General features: G+C 58.6%; 1 protein-coding gene across 1 annotated transcript in view; it reads left to right on the forward strand.

Moving 5' to 3' along the window:
• LAMA5 (laminin subunit alpha 5) overlaps positions 1–16,546 on the forward strand; it is a 54,354-nt gene that overhangs the window by 25,167 nt on the left and 12,641 nt on the right. Inside the window, exons 12-40 of the mRNA XM_025398128.1 lie at positions 3,969–4,109; positions 4,208–4,345; positions 4,427–4,561; positions 4,639–4,773; positions 4,849–4,986; positions 6,176–6,228; positions 6,522–6,627; positions 7,283–7,335; positions 7,426–7,531; positions 7,923–8,022; positions 8,202–8,358; positions 8,504–8,642; positions 8,878–9,020; positions 9,103–9,209; positions 9,329–9,482; positions 9,850–10,010; positions 10,087–10,195; positions 11,344–11,441; positions 11,517–11,718; positions 11,847–11,973; positions 12,542–12,681; positions 13,191–13,306; positions 13,389–13,600; positions 13,999–14,203; positions 14,434–14,578; positions 14,774–14,914; positions 15,355–15,528; positions 15,790–15,891; positions 16,002–16,085. Coding sequence (XP_025253913.1) covers positions 3,969–4,109; positions 4,208–4,345; positions 4,427–4,561; positions 4,639–4,773; positions 4,849–4,986; positions 6,176–6,228; positions 6,522–6,627; positions 7,283–7,335; positions 7,426–7,531; positions 7,923–8,022; positions 8,202–8,358; positions 8,504–8,642; positions 8,878–9,020; positions 9,103–9,209; positions 9,329–9,482; positions 9,850–10,010; positions 10,087–10,195; positions 11,344–11,441; positions 11,517–11,718; positions 11,847–11,973; positions 12,542–12,681; positions 13,191–13,306; positions 13,389–13,600; positions 13,999–14,203; positions 14,434–14,578; positions 14,774–14,914; positions 15,355–15,528; positions 15,790–15,891; positions 16,002–16,085 — 3,821 coding nt within the window. The remainder of the gene's footprint in view (positions 1–3,968; positions 4,110–4,207; positions 4,346–4,426; positions 4,562–4,638; positions 4,774–4,848; positions 4,987–6,175; positions 6,229–6,521; positions 6,628–7,282; positions 7,336–7,425; positions 7,532–7,922; positions 8,023–8,201; positions 8,359–8,503; positions 8,643–8,877; positions 9,021–9,102; positions 9,210–9,328; positions 9,483–9,849; positions 10,011–10,086; positions 10,196–11,343; positions 11,442–11,516; positions 11,719–11,846; positions 11,974–12,541; positions 12,682–13,190; positions 13,307–13,388; positions 13,601–13,998; positions 14,204–14,433; positions 14,579–14,773; positions 14,915–15,354; positions 15,529–15,789; positions 15,892–16,001; positions 16,086–16,546) is intronic.

Here is a 16,546-nt window from a genome sequence, read left to right on the forward strand (position 1 = left end):
GGGAAAAAAAAAAAACCCCAAAAAAAAAAAAAAAAAAAAAAAAAAAAAAAAAAAAAAAAAAGATTTGTGTTTTCTCCTGATGGGTCATTTGCTCCTTATTTTTTGGGGAGCTTTTTTCTGTGTTCTGATTTTGTAAATTTTTAGGTGAATCTGCCCATGTTGTTCTACTGAATTTCTGGTTGGGTCAGATTTAGATTCTGCTCCCTTACCCAGGAATTGTCTTGTCTGCTGGTTCTGTGATGGTTTTCTTTTTTACGTGAAAATGTTTAGTTTTTCATCAGTTGTGTAAACCAGGGGTCAACAAACTGTCTGAAAAGGTCCAGACGGTAAATGTCATAGACTCAGGGCTGTGTGATCCCTGTGGGGAAACTCCTCAGCTCTACCATTGCCAGCTGTAGCTTGCAAGCAGCCATAGAACATGTATTCACCAGTGGGCTTGGTGGCGTTCCAGTACAACTTTATTTACAAAAGCGAGCGAGCGAGGAGTCCATAGACTAGTTTGCTAATCCCTGGTGTAAACTACTGACAATGTATCTTTTCACTACTGGGCCATGGTAAGCACGCAGTAATTACCTGTGACTGTATAGTATTCACTTTCAACGTGTTCATTACAATGAACTGTACTGTCTTTCCTAACGGGGACACAGTGTTGAACATAAATATTTTATTTTGTCTAAATTCACAAGTGAGATTGTTTTGGTTTTGAAAAATACTTGGGAAGTGATCCACACTTTTTTATGTTCCCGATCAGTTTAAAAATCACAGAAATTATCTACTTGTTAAAAGTCTGGTCAGACTTACAAAACCCTTTGGTCCTGATACCTGTTTTTCAACAGAGATCTTAGATTAAGGTTTTAATGTATTCTGTGGCTATTGTATTCAGTTTTCTACCTCATCTTTTTTTTTTTTTTTGGAGACAGAGTCTCACTCTGTCACCAGGCTGGAGTGCAGTTGCGCAGTCTTGGCTCACTGCAACCTCCGCCTCCCGGGTTCAAGTGATTCTCCCGCCTCAGCCTCCCGAGTAGCTGGGATTACAGGTGCCCGCCACCACGCCTGGCTAATTTTTTGTATTTTTAGTAGAGCCGGGATTTCACCATGTTGGCCAGGCTGGTCTCAAACTCTGACCACAAGTGATCCACCTGCCTCAGCCTCCCAAAGTACTGGCAATACAAGCATGAGCCACCATGCCCAGCCATTTTTCTACCTTATCTTAAGTCAGGTTTGATTATTTGTATTAGCAAATTGTGTATTTTGTTTTGATTTTTAAATGTATTGACACAAAGTTACGCACAGTGGCCTGTTGTAAAGTTAAAATTTCTGTTCATTTCTGTTCTTGTCTATTTTTATTTTTATTTTCTTTTTTTTTTTTTTTTGATCGAACAGACCTAACAGAGGTTCGTTGAGTTTATTGGTCTGTTCGAAGTACAGCTGCAGTTCTCTTGCTAAGACCTGCTGAGGTTTTTCTTTCTTTAGTTGGGAGGAGAGATTTTCCTTTCTAATATTCAGTCTCTTTAATCCACTTTCTTTGATTTATTCCTTTTTTTTTTTTTTTTTTTTTTTTTTATAGCTTCTTGAGTTGTTATTTTTAGTCTGTCTTCATTCCCAACAAAAAGACTTAAAGCGGTGGTTCTCAGCCAGTGGTGACTTTGATCCACAGGAAGCATTTGATGATGTCGGGAGACGTTTTTGGTTGTGATGATTGAGGGATGTAACTGATCCAGTGGGTAGAGGCTAGGGATGCTGCGAGCATCCTACAACCCGGGACCACTCCTGCACACAGAACAAAGAGTTATCCAGCCCAGAATGTCCATAGTCCTGAGGCTGGGAAACTTCAGTTTAAAGCTATAAATTTCCCTCAGAGTATAGCTTTGGCTAGGTTTCTTGTAGTTTGAGATGTGGGGTGTCCTCATTGCTGGTTTTTTTTTTTTTAATAGTCTATCGTTTGGGGTTTTATTTTCTTTCGCCCTGTCACTGTTGAAGGTGCTGAGGTTTCCCTCCTGTCCTTTGCATGGCGTTCAGTTCTGGTTTTGCTGCCTTGTGGTTAGACTTGGCACACTGGCAGTTTCTGCCTGTGTCTTTGGAATTTGAGATTTTCTTCGTTTCTAACCTAGAATGTGATGACTTTTTAAAATTTTATTTATTTATTCATTTATTTTGACACAGAGTCTCTGTTGCCTAGGCTGGCGTTCAGTTGCGCAATCTTGGCTCACTGCAACCTCTGCCTCCTAGGTTCAAGCGATTCTCCTGCCTCAGCCTCCTGAGTAGCTGGGATTGATTACAGGTGCCCGCCACCACACCTGGGTAGATTTTGTATTTTTAGTAGAGATGGGGTTTTACTGTGTTGGCCAGGCTGGTCTTGAACTCCTGACCTCAGGTGATCCACCCGCCACAGCCTCCCAAAGTGCTGGGATTACAGGCGTGAGCCACTGCACCTGGCAGTTTCTGCCTTTTGTCTTTGGAATTTGAGATTTTCTTTGTTTCTAATCTAGAGCGTGACCACTTTTCGATTGTTCCAGGAACACTGGACAGGAACGTGTGTTCTTTATGAAGTACCGATTTGGCATGTTAAAGCAGGCTTGTGGCCAGGCGCAGTGGCTCACGCCTGTAATCCCAGCACTTTGGGAGGCTGAGGTGGGAAGATCACCTGAGGTCAGGAGTTTGAGACGAGCCTGACCAACATGGAGAAACCCCGTCTCTACTAAAAATACAAAATTAGCCATGCATGGTGGCGCATGACTGTAATACCAGCTACTCTGAGGCTGAGGCAGGAGAATGGCTTGAACCTGGGAGGTAGAGTTTGAGGTGGAGCCAAGATGGCACCATTACACTCTAGCCTAGGCAACAAGAGCAAAACTCCATCTCAAAAAAACAAAGCAGGCTTGTTCATTATGCTCTTCAAACCCACAGTAGCCATGCTTAATTTCTGTCCCTCTGAGCAGTCCCATTCTAACTATGTATCTCCATCAGTCTTTGTCTCTCTCTGACTCGGTTTTGCCAAATTCTCCTTGCCGTTTTATAGTTTTAGCTTCCCTCACCCCCTGGACACCGGCACGTTACCTGCTCCTAGAGGTTGGTTTCTGCTGCCCCACTGGGTGGCGTGCCCGAGCTTCCCTCTGTCTCATTACCACCATGCCTTCCATCCTCACTCACCTCCGTGTCTGTGTCCGCCCCAGCTCCCTGCACAGAGCTCTCGGTTTACCACCTGAGGCGTTGGTTTAAGGTACTGTCTTTCAAGAGGCTATGACTGGAGTTTCCTCTTGGTCACACTGACGTCTTCGGTTTTTATCTTCTGAAGGAGACAGCCCAGCCCCACGATCCTCCTTGCCGCTGTCAGTTCAGGCTTGCGCCTGCCCTCTTATCATTTCTCCTTTTCTGCTGAAATGTTTCTTTTCCTGACTCTCACAAGTTAGAGCAAGAAAATGTGCTTTGATTTTGGTGCGTTTGTTTGTTTTTGCTACTGTTTCCTCTCTGGGGAGAGTTTGCAAGCTCTCTGTGTTCTGGTCTGACCAATGGTTACTCTTACACTTCTGACAAGTATTGAACCTTTATTTTTGTATCAGTACAAAAACTGAAGCATGTTCACAACTCTCCTTTCATGCCTAAGACATTTGATGCATTCTTTCTACCTTCTTCTCAACGCCCGATATTGTTTCTAAAGAAACTATAATTTGCTTTGCAGCTTGTTTTGATTTGTTTGTATTTTCTCTTTGTGTTAATGCTTGCAGCTAACTTGGAATCTACATAACAAATAACTCATTAAGCGTTTTGATAGTTGGCCTGACTTTGTTGCATGCCACTGTTTTCCCAAACACGCCTCTCCCTTATTGGGATTTTTGTTCTTTTATTTTCTAGTTAATGTCATGTAAAAGTGTAAGAAAATGAGTTTGTGGAGAGGAAAGGTTTGCCAGGAGGGGCGTACTGGGGTCTACAGGGCATCTGAGACTCCCCTGCCTGTCCCCACCCTCCAGATTGTGACTGCAGTGCGGCAGGGACCCAGGGCAACGCCTGCCGGAAGGACCCGAGAGTGGGACGCTGCGTGTGCAAACCCAACTTCCAAGGCACCCATTGTGAGCTCTGCGTGCCAGGGTTCTATGGCCCCGGCTGCCAGCGTGAGTCCCCTGTCCCCGCTGAACCTCCACCTGCTCTCGAGGCGAATACGAGGGGCCTGGTGACTCTAACCAAGCATGTGGGCCGCCCTTCCCTGCAGCCTGCCAGTGTTCCAGCCCTGGAGTGGCCGATGACCGCTGTGACCCTGACACAGGCCGGTGCAGGTGCCGAGAGGGCTTCGAGGGGTCCACATGTGATCGCTGTGCCCCTGGCTACTTCCGCTTCCCTCTCTGCCAGTGTGAGTGGCACCTCTCCATGTGGGCACGGGTAGGGGAGGCCCGTGGGCCTGGCCTACCATGACACCTGCTCCACTCTGCAGTGTGCAGCTGCAGCCCTGCAGGAACCCTGCCCGAGGGCTGCGACGAGGCCGGCCGCTGCCCATGCCAGCCTGGGTTTGCTGGACCTCATTGTGACCAGTGTCACCCTGGCTACCACGGTTTCCCCAACTGCCAACGTGAGCAGAGGGCCAGGGCAGGAAGGGGCTCTGCCACCCACATGACGCCAGGGCCTGACCCCATTGTTCCCCCGCAGCGTGCACCTGCGATCCCCGGGGAGCCCTGGACCAGCTCTGCGGGGCAGGAGGTTTGTGCCGCTGCCGCCCCGGCTACACAGGCACCGCCTGCCAGGAATGCAGCCCCGGCTTCCATGGCTTCCCCAGCTGTGTCCGTGAGTGCCTAGGGAGGAAGTGGGGGGAGACGGGTGCGGTCTCCACTGCATGCCCACAACTATCCTTGTCCGTAGCCTGCCACTGCTCTGCCGAAGGCTCCCTGCACGCAGCCTGCGACCCCCGGAGTGGGCAGTGCAGCTGCCGGCCCCGCGTGACGGGGCTGCGGTGTGACACATGTGTGCCAGGTGCCTACAACTTCCCTTACTGCGAAGGTGAGTGGGCAGGTGGCTGTGTGCACCAGGTGCCGGGCCTGTTTGTGGGCCTATGTGCTGTTCACATGCTGCCTACCTTCCTGTGATGCTGTTCACATGCATCTATGTGCTGTGTGTACTGCGACTACGTCCCCATGCTCTGTGTTCGTACCTTGTTCAGATGCTGTGCGGGAGTGTCTGTGTACTGCCCGTGTCTGCGTGCTGTGCATCTCCTCTCGTGTCTTGTGAGTGTGGGTGCGTGTGTTGTGTTTTGTAAGTGTGGGTACATGTGTCATGTGTCACGTAAGGGTGTGCGTGTCACGTGTCTCGTAAGTGTGGGTGCGTGTCGCGTAAGTGGGTGCATGTGTTGTGTGTCGCGTAAGTGGGTACATGTGTTGTGTGTCGCATAAGTGGGTGTGCGTGTCGCGTACGTGGGTTTGTGTGTCGCGTAAGTGTGGGTGCATGTGTTGTGTGTCGCATAAGTGGGGGCATGTGTCGTGAGGCGCGTAAGTCTGGGTGTGTGTGTCGCTTAAGTGGGTGTGCGTGGTGTGTGTCGTGTGGGTGTGTGTCGCATAAGTGGGTGTGTGTGTCATGTAAGTGTGGGTGCATGTGTTGCATGTCGCATAAGTGTGGGTGCATGTGTTGCGTAAGTGTGGGTGTTGCGTAAGTGGGTTTGTGTGTTGCATAAGTGTGGGTGCACATGTCATGTGTTGCCTAAGTGGGTTTGTGTGTCGCATAAGTGGGTGTGCGTGTTGCGTGTCACGTAAGTGTGGGTGCACGTGTCACGTGTTGCCTAAGTGGGTTTGTGTGTCGTGTAAGTGGGTGCACGTGTCACGTTTCTCGTAAGTGTGGGTGTGCATGTTCATGTCCTTTCACAGGTGTGTGCGTGTGTTGGTACACGTGTAGTAGGCACGTTTTCACGTGCGTTTGTGTGCTTGTTGAGATGTGTGTCACACACTGTGTGTGGAATGTCCACGGGTATCCACGTTTGCGTGCGTGTCCATGAGCAGGTGCTGTGTGGTGGGGTGGCACGTCTGTTGCTGCAGAGGGAGCAGGGAGGTGTGTGTTTTCAGGCTGTCCATGTGGATGAGGGGCACCTGTGCTGGTCCTCAGCTCCCGTGGGACTGTGGGTTCTGGCTGGGCCTGGGACGCCCTTGGCCTTCACGGTCGGTCACCAGGGAATGACAAAGGCCTGGTCCTCTCTTCACAGCTGGCTCTTGCCATCCTGCTGGTCTGGCTCTGGTGGATCTTGCCCTTCCTGAGGTGAGCCCAAATCTGCTCGTGTGTGGGAGGTGGGTGGGGACACAGGTCAAGCTAAAAGTCCCCAGCCGGGTGAGACCAGGGCTTCCTGCCTGCTGCTCAGTTGCCATGGCAACCCCAGGGCCTGTCTGCTGCTTAGGCTGGTCCTCTGCCCCCACTGCAGGTGACTCCTGTGAGTGGGGTGGGGGCAGGTGAGGGCTCTCAGCCCTTACTACCCCTTCTCCGGGCTTTATGGCTGAGGTTCGTGGGTGGGAGAGCAGGGAGCCACTCTGACCTGCCGTCTTGTCCTCTCCCAGGCACAGGCTCCCTGTGTGTGCCGGGCTAACGTGGAGGGGCCAAGCTGTGACCGCTGCAAACCTGGGTTCTGGGGACTAAGCCCCAGCAACCCCGAGGGCTGCACCCGTGAGTGTGCCCTGGAGGGGGTATAGGGGTTCCTTGGGGGACTGTACCCGTGAGTGTATCCTGGAGGGAGTGTTGGGGTACAGGGGTTCCTTGGGGGACTGTACCCGTGAGTGTATCCTGGAGGGAGTGTTGGGGTACAGGGGTTCCTGGGGAGGCTAGAGTCCCTGAGTATGCTCTAGAGGCAGTGGTGGGGTATGGGGTTCCTCGGGGGATTGTACCCATGAGTGTGCCCTGAAGGGAAGTGTGTGGGGTTCCTCAGGGGGGTGCAAGTGTGCCCTGAGGGAGTATTGGGGTTCGGGGGTTCCTTGGGCTAGAGCCTGTGAGTGTGCTCTAAAAGGGAGTATTGGGGTATGGGGGTTCCTCAGGGGGGCTGCACCCATGAGTGTGCCCTAGAGGGAGTGTTGGGGTATGGGGTTTCTTTGGGGGGCTGCACCCATGAGTGTGCCCTGGAGGGAGTGTTGGGGTATGGGGTTTCTTTGGGGGGCTGGAGCCTGTGAGTGTGCTCTGGAGGGGGTATTTTTGTGTGGGGGTTCCTTGGGGGGCTGCGCCCATGAGTGTGCTCTGGAGGGGTGTTAGTGCACGGGGGTTCCTCGGGGGGCTGGAGCCAGGCTCTCCTGCCCCACCAAGCGTCTGAGTCCTGCTCTGCTCTCCCCAGGCTGCAGCTGCGACCCCAGGGGCACGCTGGGTGGAGTTGCTGAGTGCCAGCCAGTGAGTCTGAGGACCAAGGTGTGGGGGATTTGGGGGCACGCGGATCAGGACCCTCCCCTGCCCCGCTTCACCACCTCCTTTGGCCCCCAGGGCACCGGCCAGTGCTTCTGCAAGCCCCACGTGTGTGGCCAGGCCTGTGCAGCCTGCAGGGACGGCTTCTTTGGACTGGATCAGGCTGACTATTTCGGCTGCCGCAGTGAGTGCCTCGTCGCTCGTCCCGGACCACGGCCCTGCCTCCCTCAGTTTATGCTGGGGAACCCGAGGCCCGGAGGGGCAAGTGCAGCCTGGGTAGCATGAGGCCTGGGTGATGAACGGCTGCCCCTTGGTGCCAGCCTGTGCCAGGGTGTGGGAGAGGGGGCGCAGCTCCCACCCAGATGCGTGGCTTCCTCTCCCCTGTCCTGCACCCGGGCAGATGGCACTAACAGATCCCAGCGCCCCCACCCTCGCCCTCACCCTCGCCCTCACCCTCGCCCTCTGGACTCTCCATCGTCCGGAGAGCCCCAGGCAGGCTTCTCAGTCTGGCTGTGAGGGGCCCCTGAGGCTGGTGGGGGCTGGGCAGCCTCTCACCTCCCACCTTCTCCCCGCAGGCTGCCGGTGTGATGCTGGAGGTGCCCTGGGGCAGAGCTGTGAACCGAGGACGGGTGCCTGCCGGTGCCGCCCCAACACCCAGGGCCCCACCTGCAGCCGGTGGGTACCCCTTCCCCACTGGATGGCGGGGAGCGGGGCAGGCAGCTTATCCTCCAGGCCCCTCTGTGTCCCTCACCATGGGCCCACGTGAGGCCTTGCCCTTTCTGGAGATTCGGGGCTGCTGTGCAGGGCCAGGTGGGATAGCCAGGCTGCACCTAACCAGCCCCTGCTGTGGCCAGGCCTGTGAGGGACCACTACCTCCCGGACCTGCACCACCTGCGCCTGGAGCTGGAGGAGGCCGCCACACCTGAGGGTCACGCTGTGCGCTTTGGCTTCAACCCCCTTGAGTTCGAGAACTTCAGCTGGAGGGGCTACGCGCAAATGGCACCTGTCCAGGTGGGCGCTGTGACCCCCTCCCAGGCTCAGCATAGACGTGGAGCCAGGCGTGGCTGGCAGGGAGGGGTGGGCAGGCCCCTTGAAGGCCCGGACCTCAGGCTGGTGGTGGTCAGGGAGAGTGACCTGACACTCCATGCCCACCCAGCCCAGGATCGTGGCCAGGCTGAACCTGACCTCCCCCGACCTTTTCTGGCTTGTCTTCCGATACGTCAACCGGGGAGCCATGAGTGTGAGCGGGCGGGTCTCTGTGAGAGAGGAGGGCAGGTCGGCCGCCTGCGCCAACTGTGAGTGGGGGTCCCTGGGCCGCAGCCCCTGCCCCGCCCTGCCCCACCCTGCCCTGCCCTACCCTGCCCCACCCTGCCCTGCCCTACCCAGCCCAGCCCAGCCCACTCCCAAGCCCCGCCACCTTCCTCTGGCTCATGTAGGTGGTAGGACCAGCCTATCCCCCACCCTGTAGGGGTGTAGCCTGGGGTGGCCCCAAGGGCTGGGCTCAGGAGTCTCACCCCCTACCTCCCCCAGGCACAGCGCAGAGCCAGCCCGTGGCCTTCCCGCCCAGCACAGAACCTGCCTTTGTCACTGTGCCCCAGAGGGGCTTCGGAGAGCCCTTCGTGCTGAACCCTGGCACCTGGGCCTTGCTTGTGGAGGCTGAAGGGGTGCTCCTGGTGAGGCAGGGGCTGGAGTGAGGGCTGGGAGCAGGGGCAGGGGGTGGGGCCCACCACTCTTAGCGCTACCTCTACCCTGCAGGACTACGTGGTTCTGCTGCCTAGCGCATACTACGAGGCGGCACTCCTGCAGCTGCGGGTGACCGAGGCCTGCACGTACCGCCCCTCTACCCAGCAGTCTGGCGACAAGTGAGGTTCATGCGTGCGGTGGGACCGGGGTCAGGGCTGCCTGGACCCCCACTGTGCCTGGCTTCCCCTACTCAGGCTCTCTGGGGACCTGGGGCTGACCACAGCCTGTGTCCCCCCAGCTGCCTCCTCTACACACACCTCCCCCTGGATGGCTTCCCCTCGGCTACGGGGTTGGAGGCCCTGTGTCGCCAGGACAACAGCCTGCCCCGGCCCTGCCCCACGGAGCAGCTCAGCCCATCGCACCCACCACTGGTCACCTGCACAGGCAGTGATGTGAGTGTCCTGGGACCCCACGGAGCAATGGGTGTTGTAGGACCTTGGCCCAGGGGCTGGGGGTCCTGTGGCAGTGGCAGGTTATAGGAGCAGGGCACTGCCTAAGGCAATGGAGCCCAGCACCCAGGCAGGGCGCCCCTTCCTCCTGCCTCCTGCGTGTGTGACCTCGGTGCCTGTCTGTACATGGGGTCGGCTGTGGCCTCTACATACAGCCCAGCCCCCACCACTTGCCTGGAGCTGTCCCATCGCCAGGGCGGGACTCAGCTGAGGGGCAGGCCCTGAGGTCAGGGAGGTGCTGGAGTAGGAGGGGAGGGAGATGGGAAGGGCAAAGGGTTGTGGGCCGCCCGTCACCCTGCCCTCCCTGCAGGTGGATGTCCAGCTTCAGGTGGCAGTGCCACAGCCGGGCCGCTATGCCCTGGTGGTGGAGTATGCCAATGAGGATGCCCGCCAGGAGGTGGGTGTGGCCGTGCACACCCCACAGCGGGCGCCCCAGCAGGGGCTGCTCTCCCTGCACCCCTGCCTGTACAGGTGAGTAGGAGCCGGTGGGGCTGGAGTAAGGGCACGCCCGGGGCTGCCCCACTTGCTGACCACCCTCCCCCCACAGCACCCTGTGCCGGGGCACTGCCCGGGATACCCAGGACCGCCTGGCCGTCTTCCACCTGGACTCAGAGGCCAGCGTGAGGCTCACAGCTGAGCAGGCACGCTTCTACCTGGTAAAGACCTCTCAGACCCCCACCCCGAGGGGTCAGCTTCTTTCAGAAGATTTGAAACATGCATGACAGGGGAGAGGACAGTTGGGGTCCCAGGTCCCCATGGCAGCTGCACCCACTCGTGCCCAGCATGTTTCTTCTGGAACCCCTCCTGCAAGTGCTTTGTGGATTCAGTCCCTTTTGATGTCCCCCCGAGCTGTTCCATGTGCCCAGGAAAGAACCTGCAGTCACAGCTCCCAGGCCCAGGAACAACGTGGCCCCACTCTAGATGCCCCCAGGTCCCAGGGCAGCCACCTCCTGGCACAGACAGCGTTGGTTGGTTGCCTGTTCTGGAACTTTCTTTTTTGTTTTTTGTTTTTTGAGATGGAGTCTTGCTCTGTCGCCCAGGCTGGAGTGCAATGGCAAGATCTTGGCTCACTGCAACCTCCGCCTCCTGGGTTCCAGCGATTCTCGTGCCTCAGTCTCCCAAGTATCTGGGACTATAGGCACTCACCACCACACCCGGCTAATTTTTGTATTTTTAGGAGAGATGGGGTTTCACCATATTGGCCAGGCTGGTCTCGAACTCCCGACCTCAGGTGATCTGCTCACTTGGGCTTCCCAGAATACTGGGATTACAGTCAGGAGCCGCAGCACCTGGCCTGGAACTCTCTATAAATGCCACACAACATGTTCTGTGCAGCCGCGTCTCCCACTGTTGTGTCTGCGGATAAGTTGCTGTGTTCCGAGACACCAACCTCGCGTGGCCGCACGGGGAGGGACCACCCATTCGCGGCTTGTGCCTACTGAGCGCTGGCCTGGGCTGGGTTCTGGGAGAGCTAGGCCTGTCCCGGCCTGGTGGCACCAAGCAGCCCTTGAGATAAGGGTCGGGGAACAGTGGTGGATGGGAGGACGAGGGGGAGGAAGAGGGCCATGGGAGGAGCCACATAGGCCTGTTTGCCCAGGAACTGGCCCACACGCTGGTTCAGGGCTGGGGTTTGTGCAGCCGGAACAGGGGCAAGGGCTTCTTGCAAAGAGCAGGGCTCGGTCGGGTGCCTGGGTTTGCAGTTTCCTGGGTCTGAGTTGTGTGACCGGCCCCCGCGTTGTACCGCCTGCACTCCCCATCCTCCACGCCCCATGGGCGTTGCAGCATTTCGTTCCTCTGCCTGCAGCACGGGGTCACTCTGGTGCCCATGGAGGAGTTCAGCCCGGAGTTCGTGGAGCCCCGGGTCCGCTGCATCAGCAGCCACGGAGCCTTTGGTCCCAGCAGGTAGTGGGGCTGGGAGGGGCGTGGCCAAGGGCCCGGTGGCAGGGCTGGCTCTGACTCACCCACTGCTCTCACCAGTGCCGCCTGTCTGCCCTCGCGCTTCCCAAAGCCGCCCCAGCCCATCATCCTCAGGGACTGCCAGGTGATCCCGCTGCCGCCTGGCCTCCCGCTGACCCACGCACAGGACCTCACGCCAGCCACGTCCCCAACCGGACCCCAGCCTCGGCCCCCCACCGCCGTGGACCCTGATGTGGAGCCCACTTTGCTGCGTGAGCCCCAGGTGAGGGCCACGGTCTCTAGAGGGACGGGGGTGTCAGGGCAGGACTCTGGGCCCCAACCCAGGGCAGGTGGTCCAGGGGGCAGCCGGGGCTCACAGCTCAGCCTGCTCACTGGGGCCCATCCCTGCAGGCCACCGTGGTCTTCACCACCCATGTGCCCACGCTGGGCCGCTACGCCTTCCTGCTGCATGGCTACCAGCCAGCCCACCCCACCTTCCCCGTGGAAGTCCTCATCAACGCTGGCCGCGTGTGGCAGGGTGAGTGTCGGGTGTGGGCTGGAGGGGCTACCACACACCATGAGGCTGGAACGCCTGCGCCACAGCGTGACCTGTGCTGCCTGCTTTGAGCGACAGGCAACATGATCCTATCCTGCTGTCAGTTCTCAAACTAGCTGCCCTTGCAGGCTGCAGCCCCCACCCGTTCCCCACATTCCCGGAAAAGCCTGGGTCTCGCCTCTGTCTCGTGTGCTGGGAAGCCCCGTTGTGCTCCATGGCACGTGGCGAATTGAGGACTTGCCCCAGGATGCCGCTGGCAGCACGTGCGGCCCTGTGTGTCTGTCTGGTTCCTGGCTTGGCCAAGCCTGGGGTCCCGCACATGGAGTTGACTGGCACCTAGAGGTGTCCTGCATGACATCTGTAGGTCATGATGCAGCCAACCCCCCTGACATGAGGAGCCGGCCTTGCGGACCTCTTGGGCACGTCCCATGCCTGTGGCCGTTGGCTAGCGGGCACTCCTTGGCTGCCCAGACGCTGCTGTCTTCAACCCTCTGGGTGTCTTGGGGGCGCTGGAGATGGGCGCCTGACCTTGTCTTTCTCCCCCACCCAGGCCATGCCAACGCCAGCTTCTGTCCACATGGCTACGGCTGCCGCACCCTGGTGGTGTGTGAGGGCCAGGCCCTGCTGGACGTGACCCACAGCGAGCTCACTGTGACTGTGCGTGTGCCCGAGGGCCGCTGGCTCTGGCTGGTGAGTCCCAGCTGGTGTCCTGCTCAGGCACCAGCTGTTCTTATACTTGTCATACCACTCTGGTACACTTGGGCTGGGTCCGTCCTGGGCCTGCTGAGGCCCAACCTTGTGCCCAACAAAGCAGCTCCTGCCTTTGGGGACCTCCTGATCCACCTTGTGAGGCTCCAGAGGGGCCCTGGACCCTGCACCCTGCACCCTGCAACCTGCTGGTCAGGGTGGCCTTCCTGGAGGAGGTGGGGCCTCCAGGAGGGAGAGGGAGGAGGAAGGCGTGACCAGCAGAGATGTGGGAGACACCAGGAGGTCTCATCAATGCTGCTGCCTCCTCACACCCCCAAAGCTGCTGTTTGGCTTGGAGTGGCCTCCCATGAGCAGCCAGGGCCCGGGGCTGGCTTGTGCTGCTGCTGCCAGGACTCTGAGCTGCCTCCAGGACCTGGTCCTAGCCAGCCTCTGGGGGCCTCCCCGCTGCAGGCTCTGGGCCCACGGGAGAGTGACCAGGCCTCACCCCCTAGGATTATGTCCTCGTGGTCCCTGAGAACGTCTACAGCTTTGGCTACCTCCGGGAGGAGCCCCTGGACAAATCCTATGACTTCATCAGCCACTGCGCAGCCCAGGGCTACCACATCAGGTGAGCTGGGCTCTGGCAGGTCAGGGGTCCAGGGTGGGGGTCTGGGCCGGCAGCCAGCCTCACCGCTCGCCTCTCCATGTAGCCCCGGCAGCTCATCCCTATTCTGCCGAAATGCTGCTGCCTCCCTCTCCCTCTTCTATAACAACGGAGCCCGGCCGTGTGGCTGCCACGAAGTAGGTGCTACAGGCCCCACGTGTGAGCCCTTCGGGGGCCAGTGTCCCTGCCGTGCCCACGTCATTGGCCGTGACTGCTCCCGCTGCGCCACCGGATACTGGGGCTTCCCCAACTGCAGGCGTGAGTACCCCAGTCCTTGGGTGCCCAGTGGCGAGGAGTTGGTGCTAGAGCCCAAGGGGGATGGGTCGACCAGAAAGCAAGGCACAGAGGTCAGGAGAATGTTCTAGAGCCTGGCAGGGCAGCATTGCTGCCCCGTCTGCAGTCCTGGGCCCAGGACTCCAGCTTGTGGGCTGTGCAGGTTTCAGGGACTAGCAGGTGGTCCACAGTCCCTGACGACATTGATTCTGAGCAGCTGCCCCCACGTCAGGAGCTGTCCAAGGCTCAGCTCCCAGGGCAGGGGTCCCTGTTCTTGTCCCCCCCCCCCGCCACACCGCCACATCCCCTAGGGCTGCATTCAGAGCCTCTGAGAGGGTCGGGACTGGGAAGACGGGTCAGCAAACCCTGTGCCCGTCCCACAGCCTGTGACTGCGGCGCCCGCCTCTGTGACGAGCTCACGGGACAGTGCATCTGCCCACCACGCACCGTCCCGCCTGAGTGCCTGCTGTGCCAGCCCCAGACCTTTGGCTGCCACCCCCTGGTCGGCTGTGAGGAGTGTAACTGCTCAGGGCCCGGCGTCCAGGAGCTCACAGACCCTACCTGTGACACAGACAGCGGCCAGTGCAAGTGAGAGCCCAGAGCGGGATCACCGTGGCCCCTGGCAGCCTTAAGGACAGCATTTCCTTGCGCCAGCAGGTCCTGGCACCCGCCCTGCTCCCATTCGTGCTCCCTGGGTGCAGCAGTGCCCTCTCCTCCACTTCTGGGAGGATGCTGCCTGGGTGGGGGGTGCCTACAAGGTCTCACTTTGGTGTGAGTGACCGGGAGTGGAGGGGGCTCAGCTCCTGTCCCTGCCGCAGGTGCAGACCCAACGTGACCGGGCGCCGCTGTGATACCTGCTCTCCGGGCTTCCATGGCTACCCCCACTGCCGCCCGTGTGACTGTCATGAGGCGGGCACTGCGCCTGGTGTGTGTGACCCCCTCACAGGACAGTGCTACTGTAAGGTGAGTGAGGGCTGGGCCCGGATCCGGCCTCTGTCTCCGGCCTCAGCTGAAACAGTGTCCTTATGGGCCTTTCTGGGCAGCTGGGGCTTCCCGGAAGCTTTTGGGAGAGTCATCCCCACGGGCAAGTGGTTACCAGGAACCTGGGGTCAGGCACCTGGCACCTGCCAACCACCTTCACTGTCCTCTCATCCCTAGGAGAATGTGCAGGGCCCCAGATGTGACCAGTGCAGCCTTGGGACCTTCTCCCTGGATGCTGCCAACCCCAAGGGTTGCACCCGCTGCTTCTGTTTTGGGGCCACGGAGCGCTGCCGGAGCTCGTCCTACACCCGCCAGGAGGTGCGCCTGTAGGACTGAGGGCAGCGCCTTCTCGGGGAGGGCGTATGTGGGACTGGACGCAAGATGGGGCGCTGTAGGCCGGGCGCGGTGGCTCAAGCCTGTAATCCCAGCACTTTGGGAGGCCGAGACGGGCGGATCACGAGGTCAGGAGATCGAGACCATCCTGGCTAACACGGTGAAACCCCGTCTCTACTAAAAAATACAAAAAACTAGCCGGGCGAGGTGGCGGGCGCCTGTAGTCCCAGTTACTTGGGAGGCTGAGGCAGGAGAACGGCATGAACCCGGGAGGCAGAGCTTGCAGTGAGCTGAGATCCGGCCACTGCACTCCAGCCTGGACGACAGAGCGAGACTCTGTCTCAAAAAAAAAAAAAAAAAAAAAAGATGGGGTGCTGTGATGTGTGGGCGTCCACCCGTGTGCACCCACATGTATGTGCCCACAGTTCGTGGACATGGAGGGCTGGGTGCTGCTGAGCACTGACCGGCAGGTGGTGCCCCACGAGCGGCGGCCAGGGACGGAGATGCTCCGTGCAGACCTGCGGCACGTGCCCGAGGCGGTGCCTGAGGCCTTCCCCGAGCTGTACTGGCAGGCCCCACCCTCCTACCTGGGGGACCGGGTAAGCAGGGCATCAGGTCTGGGGGAGGCACTTTGAGGATGGCCAGGACGCCTGAGAGGGTTGGGAGCCAGGAGTGGGGCTCTGTCCACCGAGGGGGAGTTCCATGAGGGTCCACGAGGGTGCCCAGGCCCTGTCCCAGGTAGGACGAGTATCCGGGCCCAGCTCGGGGGCCCTGTGCTTGGGGTGCCCAGACCACTGCTGATGGGCTCTGAGCCTGTGGCCAGGGTCTGGCCGGGTCACCTCTGTCTGTCCCGCATCCAGGTCTCATCCTACGGTGGGACCCTCCATTATGAACTGCACTCAGAGACCCAGCGGGGAGACGTCTTTGTCCCCACGGAGAGCAGGCCGGATGTGGTGCTGCAGGTGAGGGAGCTGCAGCTCAGCCACGTGGTTGGGTGGGTGTGGTGGGCGTGGCCCAGCGGCTCCGTGGTCCAGGCCCGGGCCGACCCTCACCTACCCATGTGCCTCCCCAGGGCAACCAGATGAGTATCACATTCCTGGAGCCGGCATACCCCATGCCTGGCCACATTCACCGTGGGCAGCTGCAGCTGGTGGAGGTGAGGGGAGCTGGCTTGGGCACCCGGGTCCCTCCCAGACCTCAGCACACCCGAGAAGGCCGGAAGGGGTCCCAGTACTGCTGTGCCTATTCTCTGTGGTGGAAAACAGCCCAGGAGCAGAAGCGGGCGGGGGCTGGGGGAGTGCACACACCCGTTGTCAGACATCTTCCGCGCTAGGGTCACCCTGGGGTGTGATGCCGTCTTCCCACCTGCTTTGCGAGTCCCTGATCCCTGAGGGGTGAGCAGCTGCTCAGCCGCTGTTGGCTTCCTCCTCCATGCACTGCTCGTTAGCATCTTTTGCCCATTTCTCTTTGACTTGTGGGTCTTTTTCCATCCTTTTAGAGGAGTTCTTTGTTATTCTTGGTGCTTACCCTCTGTCAGACTTCAGAGTAACAACCGTCTTCTCCCATTTCACAGCTCATCTGGTTTTCCTTTGCTTTTTTTTTTTTTTTTTTTTTTTT

The sequence above is a fragment of the Theropithecus gelada genome, chromosome 10 (assembly GCF_003255815.1).
Source record: "Theropithecus gelada isolate Dixy chromosome 10, Tgel_1.0, whole genome shotgun sequence".
Lineage (NCBI taxonomy): Eukaryota > Metazoa > Chordata > Mammalia > Primates > Cercopithecidae > Theropithecus > Theropithecus gelada.